This window comes from Mauremys mutica, chromosome 21 (assembly GCF_020497125.1).
Source record: "Mauremys mutica isolate MM-2020 ecotype Southern chromosome 21, ASM2049712v1, whole genome shotgun sequence".
In the NCBI taxonomy this organism is placed as follows: Eukaryota; Metazoa; Chordata; order Testudines; family Geoemydidae; genus Mauremys; species Mauremys mutica.
The window spans coordinates 8141518-8154890 of NC_059092.1; the positions used below are offsets into that span (position 1 = coordinate 8141518).

At 49.6% G+C, this 13373-nt stretch overlaps 1 protein-coding gene across 1 annotated transcript in view; it reads right to left on the reverse strand.

Moving 5' to 3' along the window:
- Positions 1-270: 270 nt before the first annotated feature.
- The window catches only part of TTLL10 (tubulin tyrosine ligase like 10), a 129968-nt gene continuing 116865 nt past the window's right edge, over positions 271-13373 (reverse strand). The window contains exons 15-18 of the mRNA XM_044995985.1: positions 11065-11205; positions 9064-9180; positions 2352-2445; positions 271-1447 (exon numbers count right to left, since the gene is read on the reverse strand). Of these exons, the coding sequence (XP_044851920.1) occupies positions 645-1447; positions 2352-2445; positions 9064-9180; positions 11065-11205 (1155 nt within the window). The 3' untranslated portion in view covers positions 271-644. The remainder of the gene's footprint in view (positions 1448-2351; positions 2446-9063; positions 9181-11064; positions 11206-13373) is intronic.

Here is a 13373-nt window from a genome sequence, read left to right on the forward strand (position 1 = left end):
CCCAAACAGCACATAACTGCGGCCCATGTGACAGCCTCAGGGCCATGCAGGTAGTATAAATATTATGTTGATGTGGCCTGACTTAACACACAGAGAGCTGCATATGCAGCTCACAATGGTAAATAGGTTGAGAACCACGGCTCTATACAATCATGCTAATAGAATTGTGAATAATAGCTCCCTAGAACATGAGTGTCTGGTGCATAAACAAGAACACGAGCGCATATATCTGGAATAATACATGATTAGGAGTGCACATTACATACATAATTGCACAGGACACACAATGGCATACATGGGTATATCTGAGGCTGCACAGCTGCCATGAAAAGAAACACTCTGGAAGAGGATATCACACTCTGTGGTTTCAGTCTCATTCCATGGATTTATAGGATGATGCTGTGTGTAGGAGGAGGGGAGGGTACCAGATTGATTAGGGGGGGTGGGTTACACTGGTGATCAGTCGTCAGTGTATTGCACAATCATCTCTCTCTCTCTTTTAAAATGATAACAAAACAGCTTTTAAAAATCAGTGACTGTTTCCAAAAAATGCTTAGATACGTCACGGGTATATAGAATGATTTGGGTTTTTTTTATGTTCCTTATGGGAAAGCATCATGTATTCAACACACAGCGATCTCGGTCTAAGACCCGCGATGGGACACCTTTTTCTGATCATCTGGAGGCGGCCCGGCGCCCTGGGATACAGCCGCTGCTTTGCTGTCGCTGGTCGATGGTGTTTCCTTGGCTGTGGGGTGGGTCAGGGGTTGGTAGAGTGGCTTGGAGTGGCCTCCCAAGCAAGGCGAACTACCTGAGACCTTGGACTGGAGGTGCAGAGAGACCATCTGGGAGCTGATGAAGGCCGGGTCTTCTTTAGTGGATGTGGGATATTTAATCCCAAAGGTCTGCTGTAACCACACGCCATAGGTGGTCTCTTTTGAAGCAGCAGCTGTGGGAACAATCGTGCTGGCCATGTCCTTCTCTGAGCCATCGTCCATGCTATGCTTTGCCATGCTACCTTCCGCTGAGAATGTCAGAGGCCTGATAATGTACTGGCTGCACGTACCGCTCACCTGGCCGCTTCGGGCTGTGGGGTTGAAAGGATGGCAGGCGTAGATGCTGTGTATGTCAGTGATCTGCACCTGTGGCATAGTTAAGACAGTTCTCTGGGAAACCTTCTGAGGAGGGGAGTTGGTGTTTTCCCCAGAGTCGCTTGGTTTCTTTGGAGGCTTCTCTGCCGCTTTGAGAGGATGCCGAGCAAGGTGGCTGGTGCTCTCCGTCAATGACCTTTGGTTCCTAGAGATACCCAGGGCGTTCCTGGTCTTTGGGGATCTCAGTCCAGCTTCGGACGTACTCCCGTTATGGAGCAGCACAAAATGGCACTGTGTCCGCAAAGGTAAAATCCTCTGACCTTTCAAGCTCTTGTTGAAAATCTCAAGAGCCAAATCTGTGACAGAAGACATGATCATGACAAGGCTAAACACCTCTACACACACACCAAACTATACTGCACACCACACAAAACACAGCTAAGTCACCGCAAGGACACACAGTCAGGACATGACTAAATACCCCAGCATAACAACTGCTACACACAACAGTCATAGCTATGAAAGGAAACACAGTCAGGACATTATTAAACCATCTTGCACAAAGACACGCACTTCTCACGTCTGTCAGAAACCTCTTGTGCAACTCGCAAGTCCTTCTGTGCCTCAGTTCTCCATGGGTAAGATGGGGACAATGGCATTGCCCTACCTTACAGGGCTGCTGAGAGGATAAATACATTAAAGATATTATGCTAACGGGAGCCATATAAACGCCCAAGTCGGATAGACTGTGCATGCGTGTTGCTATGAACGTGCATGTGAAAGCTGCACTTGCAGGAGTGTCTGGGTACAATTTGAAGGGCTGTTTATAAAAATGCAGCCCACACATTTTACGTACAAGTAGAAGAAAACATCTTCAGACACATGTTCTGCCCTGAATGAGCAGGTGGCTACAAACAGCAACAATCCTAAGCAGTCTTGGTTAGGGTAGGATTTTCAAAAGCACAAGTCCCACTGAAAGTCAATAGGACTAAGTCCCGTAAGTGCTTTTGAGAGTCCCAGCCTTAGTGCACAAAGGGGCCCACGCCAGTTTTGCCAGCGGGTCTGTCCATTGATTGCAATGGGCATTAGACCCCATCCAGAGTTTGAGATCCATGAAAACCCTTACGCAAACAGAACCTGACTTCGCTCCTATTCTGTATAATGCCCAAAGCCATGTTGTTGTGCCTTTGCTGCAGGTGGGCATGTCTCATGGAGCGCATTGGGGAAGATGAGACATGGATTGCAGGGCTCTTTACTCACCCAGCGTCCCATTGACCACGGTGGGGATGACGTCCTGCAGCGCTGCACAGTTGGTGTGCAACGCAGGGTTTGCATTCATCTCCAGGAGCCAGACCTAAAAAGAGATGAACATAGACAAGAGCCTGAATGCTACATTTATTCCCCCCACAGTTTGCGCCGGTGCTGATTCATGAACGTGAGAACAGGCAGCGCGAAATCAAGCCAACACAGGCCAAAACATAAGCAAGGGGCTAACCACGTCTCCAGTCTGACCGTGATCTGACTAGCGCTGTGCAAAACTTTCATAAGGAGCCCTGCAGTCAGGTGACATTCCCCAAGCTTGTGGTTTCATTAAAAAACAGACACTCGTGAGGTTTGCTGAAATTCGTGAATCTGTTGTTAAGAGGTAGCCATTTGCAGGGCTTAACAACACCAGCTTTATTGAGCCTACTAAGTTAGGAACAATGCTACGTATTCTTTTGTGCTCTTTATATTAACTATCTACATATACATGTGTATATTTACCTACGTTTTTTTTATATAATCCTTCCATAACATCCATCAAGTGAGTTTGGAATGAACCTGTGGCAAAGTTGTACAGATTGTTAGGGGAGAAGCTTTGACAAGCCTGATTCCAAGTGAGGCTGAGATCCAGATTAAGCACCAGGAGGGCCTGGTTTCAAATGAACCCAGGGCCTTGATTCCAGGGCTTGAGTTCTGAGCATGACTAGAGCCAAGTTTTGGTTTCAGCTGGAAACCACGTGAAACATTGACTTTGCATGTCTGGGTTCAATTCAACTTGGTTTCCTTTGAATTGTCAGGCTCTTTCCAATCCGAGGGTGCCAGTGAGACACAGCAGTGATGAAACCAGAGCGAACGCTCACACAAAGCTGTACAAAATAAAGCAACGGGGTTCCATTCAAACCCCAACAAATTGAAAGCCCAGTGAGTTAAACCCCTCTATTCAGCCTCTGCATCCAGCACAGGTTCTCCAACTCATGCTGAGAACTTGCTGGGAGATTCAGAGCATTCAGCCGTTTTGCAGGGAGGCAGAAAAGGGGGCTTACGCACATAATTGTCCTAAGACTGACTAGTGCTCTGATGTTGAAATGCTGCGGAGAAAGAGCTCATCATTAGAAGCAGCCAGCGGGTCTTCCTCAACAAGCGTTCCTGCCTTCTCCCCTAGAAATAAATCACTTGAATTAGGCGGGGTTGGTGCAGTAATTTTCCCTTCACCTCTCCCCCTCTTTTACTGAGAGGAAAAATAAAACTCTGAATTCTCAGTTTGTTTAGGGAAATGAAAAGACACAAAAAGGGCTTTGAAATGTGGATTGTCTCCTTCAGAAGAGTAGAAATGAAAGCGAAGGCAGCTCTCATTGAAATGGAAATGTTTTACCGGTACCACTAGAGGGCACCTAAACTCCACTGATAGCTTCTGGGAAATATTTTTTCCCCATTTTTGAAAACTTTGCTCAGTGCCCCCAATACAAAATCGTAAGATTTTGTCCTGACAGATGAACCTTTACAAATGTCTGGATTAGTGTCTTGTTTCCCTTCCGTGCTTTCAGGTGAAACAGACAAACAGAAGGAGCAAAGCTCTCCATGCTCCTCTCTTATATGGTCTCCATCAGTATAGGTCAGTGGTTCTCAGCCCACGGCCCAATCAGCACCCAGCTGCGGCACATGTGACATCCTCAGGGGCCATACAGGTAATATATATATTGTGTGGATGTGGCCCACATAACGCCCGGAGAGCTGCCTGTATGACCCACAATGGAAAATAAGTTGAGAACCACTGGTACAGCTACTCAGTGTCTTATATGTTTTCAATGTATTTAACCTCACATCAACCCTGTGATGTAGGGACATACTTTTATTCCTGTTTTGCAGATGGACAGAGAGACAAAGTGACTTGCCCAAGGTCAAGCAGGAAACCAAACCTCTACATGGGGCGGCTCCAGGCACCAGCGCAGCAAGCGTGTGCCTGGGGCAGCAAGCCACAGGGGGCGGCCTGCCGGTCGTTGTGAGGGCGGCAGGCAGGCGGCAGGCAGGCGGCTTTCGGCGGCGCGCCGGTGGGAGGTCTGAACCTGCGTGACCAGCGGACCTCCCGCAGGCGCGCCACCGAAGCCGCATCACCAGCAGACGGTCTGCAAGCGCGCCGCCAAAAGCCGCCTGCCTGCCATGCTTGGGGCGGCAAAAAACACAGAGCCGCCCCTCCCGCTACAGATCAGTGAATTGAACCCTGGGTTCCTGTGTCCGTAACCACTGGGCCATCCCTCCTCTCCTCACTTTCTAACCTATGAAGGGGACTGGTAAACTGCAAGCGCCTCGAGGCTGGGCGCATGCCTTCTTTCATTCTTTAAATAGCACTGGATACAGTCAGCATTTGACAAGTGACCTTTCATTATCAATTACTTAATTTTTTTTTCTATTCTGTTTGGTTCTTATACAGCTCTCATCATTGTCGCATCTGAGCACCTGTGGCTAGAATCTATCCCATGTTACTTTGCCGCTAATGGCTACCAATGGTCCTGATTCTGTGTTCCTTCTGCACCCACCACTCCTACTGCCTCAGGGGGCTGAGCTTTGGGGCTCAGAAGAAATGCAGGTTTGGGTGAGAGTTTGATTCTTTTTCCCAAGAATTTCGACCTCGAGAAGTGATGTCCCATAAACGGCGTGGTCCTTTGTGCGCTGCTTAATTGTAGCAGCTGGCCAAGTGGAAAGTAAAGATTTCTTTGGGGGTCTCTGAAAATAATAGGGGATAGTGCTGGTGTCTTACTTAGCAGCCTATCTCCCAGGGGACCACATGGAAGTTATTACTGGGTATGTAATAATGGCTGCGTTTGATACACCTAATCGCAACATACGATATACATGGGTTTGTTCTCACTCACCCCAGGTGTCACTCTATTGACTTCAGTGGAATTACTTCTGCTTTACGCCAGCGCCAGTGAGCTCCAAACCAGGCCTCAGTTATTTGTCCCATTGCTTTAAGTCCTTTGAGATCCACAGAGCTGGCGTGAAAGCTGCATTATCCCCTTTTGTTTTGCTCTAACGGTGCCTTAGCTTGTTCACAGGAAAAACCAGGTGGGACCCACCCGAAGTGCCTGGCCAGAATCCATGAGCTTCTGAAACTGATTTTCTTTGTGGCTCTGGACAACGCATTTAGGGCCAGTTTTTCAAAGGGATTTAGGTACCTAAAGATGTAAATAGGTTCCAAGTGGGGTTTTCAAATGCACCTAAGCAAGTTAGGTGCCTAATTCCCATTTAGGGTCACCAGATGTCCTGTTTTTATAGGGACAGTCCCATTTTGGGGGACTTTTTCTTATATAGGGGCTTCTTACCCCCCACCTCCTGTCCCGTTTTTATAGGGACAGTCCCATTTTGGGGGACTTTTTCTTATATAGGGGCCTCTTACCCCCCACCTCCTGTCCCGTTTTTTCACAGTTGCTATCTGGCCACCCTATTCCCATTGAAATCCATGTGAGGGTGGGGGAATGCATGTGCTTATACACACAAACGCACAGAGCGTGATCTGTGTGCATTACCTTGGAGCGTGCGTTCTTGCCAGGAAAGTAACATTTACAAGATTTAGCCTCCGTAACTAATTAAGAAGATACTGGCTACAGCTGCAACTTCAGATACAAACTCCTTCACCCCTTTGGGGGGCTGGGGGAGGGAGGCAGAGATTTGCGCTTATTTTGCATGTGAATCCCCAGCTCAGAAGCAGCTTTGCAGGGCCGGTGCTGAGTCAGGTCCCAAGCCCAGAGCCCTGTGGGGCAGGGACTGTCTTTTTGGCCCATGATTGTACAGCACCAAGCCGTGATGGGGTCCTGATCCATAATCACCACACTGCAGCCAATTAATAATAATTCTACAGAGGCCTGGTCTCAAGTTACAGTGTGGATGAGGCTGAAATCCTGAGCGCACTGGAGTAGTGAGAGGGGCCTTCAGTCTCTGCTGAGCTCCCCACAAGGGAACCAATTAGTGCTGCCAAAGGTCACCAAGTTAGCTGGCAGATTCTCCCCCGCACCCAAGATGGAAGCGGTAAAGCAGGTTTTATCCTGAGCTCCTGAAATTGGCCTGGAACCGTCTCTCTCTCTGTCGCACCACTCCAGGACCCCAACGATCTCAGGAGCCAGTGGGCAGCAGTGCCATGGAAATGAATGGGATTGGACCTGTTCACAGCAGGGGTGATTTTGGCCCTGCATCCCCAACGTGTTTGGCTTTCACAAATTGGCAGGCAAAGCTGGAGTCTGCTCTCCCATGGCTGAATCCCTTTACTGCTACTAAAAGATCCGCAGGCCTGTCCTCCCAGCGGCCCCTGAGGAGAGCGGCCCTTCTGCCCGGCTGATGCAATCCTCTCTGTCAACTGCTTCCCTGGCTGGCGACCATTTAAATGAACTCACCCTAAGCCCTGGGTCCTGTGCCCTGGGTCTTGGCAAAACTACTTGAGGAGACAGAACAGCTGTGCCAAACAAGCGCTCCCCACCCCCCCCATCCGCCATGCCCTCCTCCTCGCAGCTGAGACAAGAGTGGTCGGCGCTGCAGAGGGGTTGTGGGTCCTTTCCACAGGCCCTGTTTGCTCGCATGCTGCAACCAATGTGCTGCAGTCCATGCTCTGGGACAGAAATGCCTTTCCACGACTGTGCAAGACAAATGCGGGACCCTGGAGCCCCCCTGGGGAGTGATTCAGGGGTGTCTAGACATTTGGAAGAAGGAGGAAGGAAGGGCGTGGATGGGAGAAAGCTCAAATTAGCCCTTTCTACCGGCACTTTCCCTCCCGTCAATTCACTCCTTTGACTGTGTGTATGTGAGTTTGGTGCCGGACGCACAGCTCTGGGGGAGACCACCTGTACCTATAGCACAGCTCCAGCACAAGCATCGTTGATGCAAGCTTCCCCCGTCCCACCTACGCTCCTCATTCTGGAGGGAGTTCCAGGTGTGAGAGAAGAGCTCCAGCCATGTGACCCAGTCAGCCCTCGGTTTCCCGGCTTAGACTGACAACCCAGGGGACACCCTGCACTGCCCTAAAGACAGCCCCACCCCCCAAGGTTTGTATCATCTAGGCCCTCCAGCCACCCAACCTGTCCCTCCACCCTGTTTTATAGCCACGCCCTTCCACGTGGGCTGTTGGGGAATGAGAAACATGACCATCACAGCCGCCCCCCTTTAGAGGGGGAGCCCTGCTCTGGTGCAGAACACAGCACATTCATGCATCTCATTTACCCTGATGCGAATCAGACTCCACCGAAGTCACTGGTGCATGGTGAAGAGGAGAACCAGGCCCAGTGTGTGTTATGGGTGCAGATCCCTACACAACAGGAAGCCCAGCCAGGAACTACACAATCACCCCAGCAACCATGGTATTCATACAGACGTTAACACTGGGTTAAAGGCACTGGGCCTGAGTCTCCTTTCTCTTCTACCAGTTCTAACCTAAGGTACTTCCACTGACTTCAGGGAAGTTTTTTCTAATTGATAGTGGTGTACGTGAATGGAGAATCAGGTTCATTGTCTCCCTACAGGACAAGAGAACAAGGAAGTGCCTGCAATAAACAAATACAGACATAAATTCCTGCTTTACGCCCTTTACCCACTTGAACAGACTTCCAAACCCGCTCATCACTGCTGGGTCTCCAGTTTCTCAGCACTGAAATCCCCCCCACGGTTATAGATCAAACCATTCTAAAGTAATCGAGCTGTTTATCTGTCCATATACAAAATACATAGAGACGTAATAGTCTCCAGGGGCCATGTTTGCACTGAAGCGGAGCTAACGCTTTTAATTAACCACAGAGGGATTGCCAGACGAGAGTGATATTGGATCTCCCTTTCTATTTCAGGTTTACACAGCCAGGGCTTTGCATGCCAACATTGCAAAAAGACAATTGCCACCGAAATTTGAGATGTGCCAGTTTCTATGTCTTTGCCATTAACTCTCTCTTGCCATTGATTTCCTGCACAAAGGAAACAATTGTGTGGGCACCGTGCCCTGTGCTGCATACATGACTGCCATTCTGTAGTAGGGTTTGCTGGAATATATTTGAGTTAGCTGCTGCGTTAGCAACAGGCCTACAAAAGCAAAGTGAACCAGATGGCTTTCTGTTGTGTCCAGGCCAGGTGGTTTTATAGGACTTTGATGCTTTGAGGCAACGTGATGGTTATAGCCAGCCCCTTCCCCTCTCTTCTCTCTTTCTTTCTCCGTCTGTACTTCCCAATTTACCACTTTATTCTGTGATTCTATCAGTTCTCACCAGCTAAGTCGTGCTGGGATGGATCACTACGTGGATGGCAAACCTACAAGGAACACCTAGAAAGTTCTGCTGGTGATTTGCTGATCAGTAAACGAGCCAGTGCCCCAGAATAGCCTTGAAAGGGTCTCTGTGTTGTTGGAGTTTTGATGCTAGATACTCAGCGGGTGTAAATCAGGATAGCTCCTTCGAAGGCAAGGCGGATGCATTGATTTATACAAGCTGAGTATCCGGCCCGTCATCTTTCAGAGACGATGTAAAATTGAGACCAGGAGCTTCTGGTCACTAAAGGTTCCATGCTATTTTTCGCTATTAAATCCACATTCCTGCCCAAATTCCAGTCACAGTTTTAACTGGATAAAGTATTCACTTCCCACCCTAAACTGTTATGGAAGGGTTGCTATGCGCTGTTAAACATTTGGCTTCTTCCTCCTCAGAAGTGGCTGCATGCATAAAGGGAACAAGATTTTCTTAAATACCTTAAAGTCTTCGTCAATCAAGAAATCACAGCCAATGAGATCAAAGTAGCCCAGTTTACATTCCAGCTTGGACTTGACAGCCAGGAAGCACTGCATCATGATTTGCTGCATTCTCTTCTGAAAGACACACAATAACGGCATCTTAAGGTCAGTCCAAACACACAGGAGCTCAGCGTCTTAGTCACGACGCAGCCAACCAGCCCAGCAAACTTTCCCCTTCCCTGTCTCTACAGAGACGGTTTCCCAGGTTTTTTAAGTGAGAAGATTTGAGAGCCAAATCACATGTGAAATGGGGCACAAAACCCACATCTCAGGGCAGGATTTTCCCATCTAAGTGTTATTTCCAGAGACACCCACTGTCTCCAGTGTGGATTTTCTCATATTAGATGAGCCCTGGAGCCATTCCAGCTGAGATCATAAGACCCCCAGACCCTGTTGGTTTGTAAACAACATTTCCACACAAGCCTTCCCTTCTTCAAGCAGACAGCCGCCCCCATGCTCCTTCTCTGGTTGGAAGCTTGAGGCCAAATACTGCTTCCCAGATAACAGGGGTCCTTGCATAATATGCGACCTTCACCCATCTCTCTGACTTCCTCTTTGGGGGCTACTTTTGAACCTACTACTCCATGGTGCTATCGCACTGACTGCACCATGGGACTGAGCCTGGCTCCTCACTCAGAACGAGTGTTTCCCAACTTCCTGGAAATACTTCTTCATTTACTCTTTTAAAAGTGACAACTGGACTTGGGGGCAAATGTGGCAATTGATGAGTCACAGACTCCCTGAGTTTTGTGTTCAAGAAGCCAAAAATGTAGGGCAAAATGGAGCCGCCGCTGCCAGGTTTTGCTTGGTTTGGAGTTGAAATGATTGTGTTTTATGGTTTCTGTCCAATAACCCGAGCCCAGGCTGGTGGAAAGGTTTCAGAACGGCAGTGAAACGTTTGACAAACTTAGCCTGAGTTACTTTCTAGCTGGTTCCCTAAGGTTTTGGGTGAAAAACCTAACACTCTCTTAATGTTTTTAGCATTTAATTTCCTTTGGGTGTCGTTTTAAACAGCAGCAGAACCACAACAAAGCTTAACAGCCCTTGTTCTTTCTGAGCTCTGCTCCCTTCATTTCCATCCACAGCATATGTTTCAAGCTGTGTGGAACCTTATTGCACCATCCGGGTCATGCCGATGGCCCCAGACACTCCGTCCCTAACTTCCTTCCCCTCTCGGCCTGTGCAAGATGGGAGTGCGGGGTGGAAATCAAGCCTTTTAGGTCTGCTCCACTCTTCATGACAGGAGGGTTATCCAGCCATAATCTGGAGGATTCTCTGCACCTTGAAGTCTTTAAACCACAAGTTGAGGACTTCAATAGCTCAGATATAGGTCAGGGGTTTGTTACAGGAGTGGGTGGGTGAGATTCTATGGCCTGCGTTGTGCAGGAGGTCAGACTAGAAGATCATAATGGTCCCTTCTGACCTTAAAGTCTGAGTCTATGTCTCCCACTGCAAGAACAGTGTGTATGTGAAGGGATCCGGCCATAAATGAACAGACTTATACAAAGGCCTTCAAAAGTGTAGTCACACTTCGGCTTGAGTCCTGTCAATCTGCACATCTCATTGACGCCCCTTGACTTGTCATGGTAGTACTGTGGCATTGGATTGAAAGCCTGGATAACACTAGAGCACTCCTCCAGGTAATTGCTGCCCATCACCCTCTTTCATGACAAGTCACCTCAAAGTGTGATGTAAAAATAAAATCTACATTGACACGAACAAGCCGAAAGACTCCAGTCGTTTTTGATGCATATTTTTAGGGTGGTTTTTAACAGTAAAATGCTGCCGCATTCAGCATCTGAAGGTAAACGGTTACCATGGTGCTGCCAATACCTTCTCCTCACTTGATGCACCTCTGTTTCCCCTCGGGCACCTGAGGAGCAAGCAGATTTGCCCTCCCTCCTGTTCCAGGAATCCTAATTAACGCCGCGCATGCACTCGGGCTCCCCGAACACTCACAGTGAACACGGTGAAGACCCAGTCCTTGGGGAGGGCCTTGGCTTGCCTGAATTTATCATTAACGTAGCTGTTAAAGCGCTCCATCCGCCACACCGTCTCCTCCTTCAGCTGACTGTACAGGGGGTTTTTCTTCTGCATGTACTGGAGGGGAAAGGGGGGATGGAGAAAGCAAAGGGATGGTGAGTTAAGATTTCCCCCTCCCTGCCGTGAGGAATAGGGAGGGGAAGAGAGGAATGGTTGTAAACAAACCAGATTCAAGCCATATTCTGAGTTGCCATCTGGCCCAAGAGATGGGAAAACAAGCGGACCCAAGTGAGCACGGCAGAAGGAAGGATTTGTGGCCAGTCTGTTCTTTCCAAGCACCCTTGCTCAGAGGGTTTAGCTCGGATGGCTTTAGGGTTCTGGCTCCCATGTCAGAACTCCCGGCTGGAAGAGCCAGACTTGTTTTGCTTTGGGACCCTGCTGAGGAAGGTGCTGGGTACCCACAATTCCCATTGGCCTCTTGGAGGTCAGGGTGCAGGTCGGCCCCTTGAATTGCTAAGCCGAGTGAGTTCGCTGACACCCTGGGAAATATGGGGGTGGGTGAGATGAGACCTGGCGTCCAGAGCTTGATCCTGCAGGATGTTACTAAGTCTTCCTGTGAGGTGCTGAGTGCCCTCAATGTCCATTGAAGTCAGTGGGCGTTAAGGGCGCTCAGTGCCTCGAAGGATCGATCCCCTGATGCACAAGTTTCAGGCAGCCCGAGTGCAATCAGAACTAGGGGAGCAGTGTGGACACAAAGATAGTCTGAGCACACCCTGTGTCCTACCTAGCGGTCACAGTGCAGCGAGGACCTGCTAGAAAGCGCCACATAGCCAAGCCTGAAAGTCTATTTGCCCCCAGCCTGGAGGTGATGTGACTTGGCCAAGGAGACACAGCGAGTCAGTGACGGAGCTGGGAACAGAGTCCAGAGGCCTGATTCTCGGTTGCATTACGGCCCCGTGATGCTGCTTGGAGTGGGCATAAGCGGCCCCGAGAACACTCGCCGCACAAGCCTCTCCCCAGCCCCTCCCAGCGCTCCACCCCAGCCCTGCTTGCAGTCCCGGGCCTCAGGGCTGGGTTGGAGGCCTGCTGGGAACATAGCACTGTACTGCCGCTATTCTCGGCGTCCCGGGGTCCCATGCTGAGCCACGAGAACCAGCCTCCTGGGGGGCAGGCCCCTGTATGGCCCCAGAATAGAGTGAATGCTCCAAAGGTGGCTTAAAACTACATTAACCCCCCCCCCCCCTCCCCAAGTCCTGGAATGGAGTCACTGAGAATCAGCCCCTGGGCCTGGGAGTCCCATACTCCCCGGCGCTATATTATCCTTTTCCTTCCCCTCCCCCGGCTGCTGCCTAGACAATACCAGCTGAGGGGCAGGCAGCCTGTCATGCATGCTTACAGCAGACCCCATCACTCAGCAACTGTGTTAAAGCAGCAGCAGTGTTGTTTTTAAAAAGGCATTTCTCTTTGTGAGCACCGAGCCCGCAGCTCCCCATGCTCCTGGCCCAGTGTAACACTCCTCTACACGACCAGGAATAAACCCACTTCCGGAGAGCGTCTCTCTCTCTCTCTCTGCTGCCGAGGGAGCGCCTGGGAAACATGCACATGTGTGTATCTCCAGAGGAAACCAGGGAGAGGGAGTCTCAATTCCGCTATCTCATTAATCCTTGGGTAAGGTGGAGCCTTATCAAGCCCTGGGTGTTTGCATCGGCCAGTGAGAGAGATAAATCCCCTCTCCTTATGCAACAGCTGGGCAGGATTGCAAACTTATCTGCCATGCAATCGCTGCTAAGCTGCAAAACTTCTGATTAGTGGCGCTGTCTGCCACCGTCTCACCCTGGTTTCAGCTTAATGCACTGTCCCCTGGGCGGGACAAGAGGCAGATGAGGCCTAGCACTTGTCGATCCCCATGACGTGTCAGCAGAGGGGGTCCTTTGTCTTCCCACACTCACCTGTCCTCATAAGATACGTGCAGATTGGCACCTGCCAGCGTGTGCCCCCTGAAAACAGAGGGCCGATCCTGTGAGGTGCTGAGCACCTGCAGCAGCTCCTCACAAGGACGGAACAAACTTCATCTTGTCAAAGGAAAAAGGCAAGTTTGTAAAAAATAATGGGAGAAATCCTCAGCTGGTGTAAATCAATGGTGCTCCATTCATTTCAATGGGGTGCACTGATTTACACCAGCCGAGGATCTGGCCCAGTAACTACAAATTTGATTTGGGCTGAGAGAACCTTTAACAGATGGTTTATAAAACACGGCAAAGCTCTTAAAAAAAACAACAGGGTTG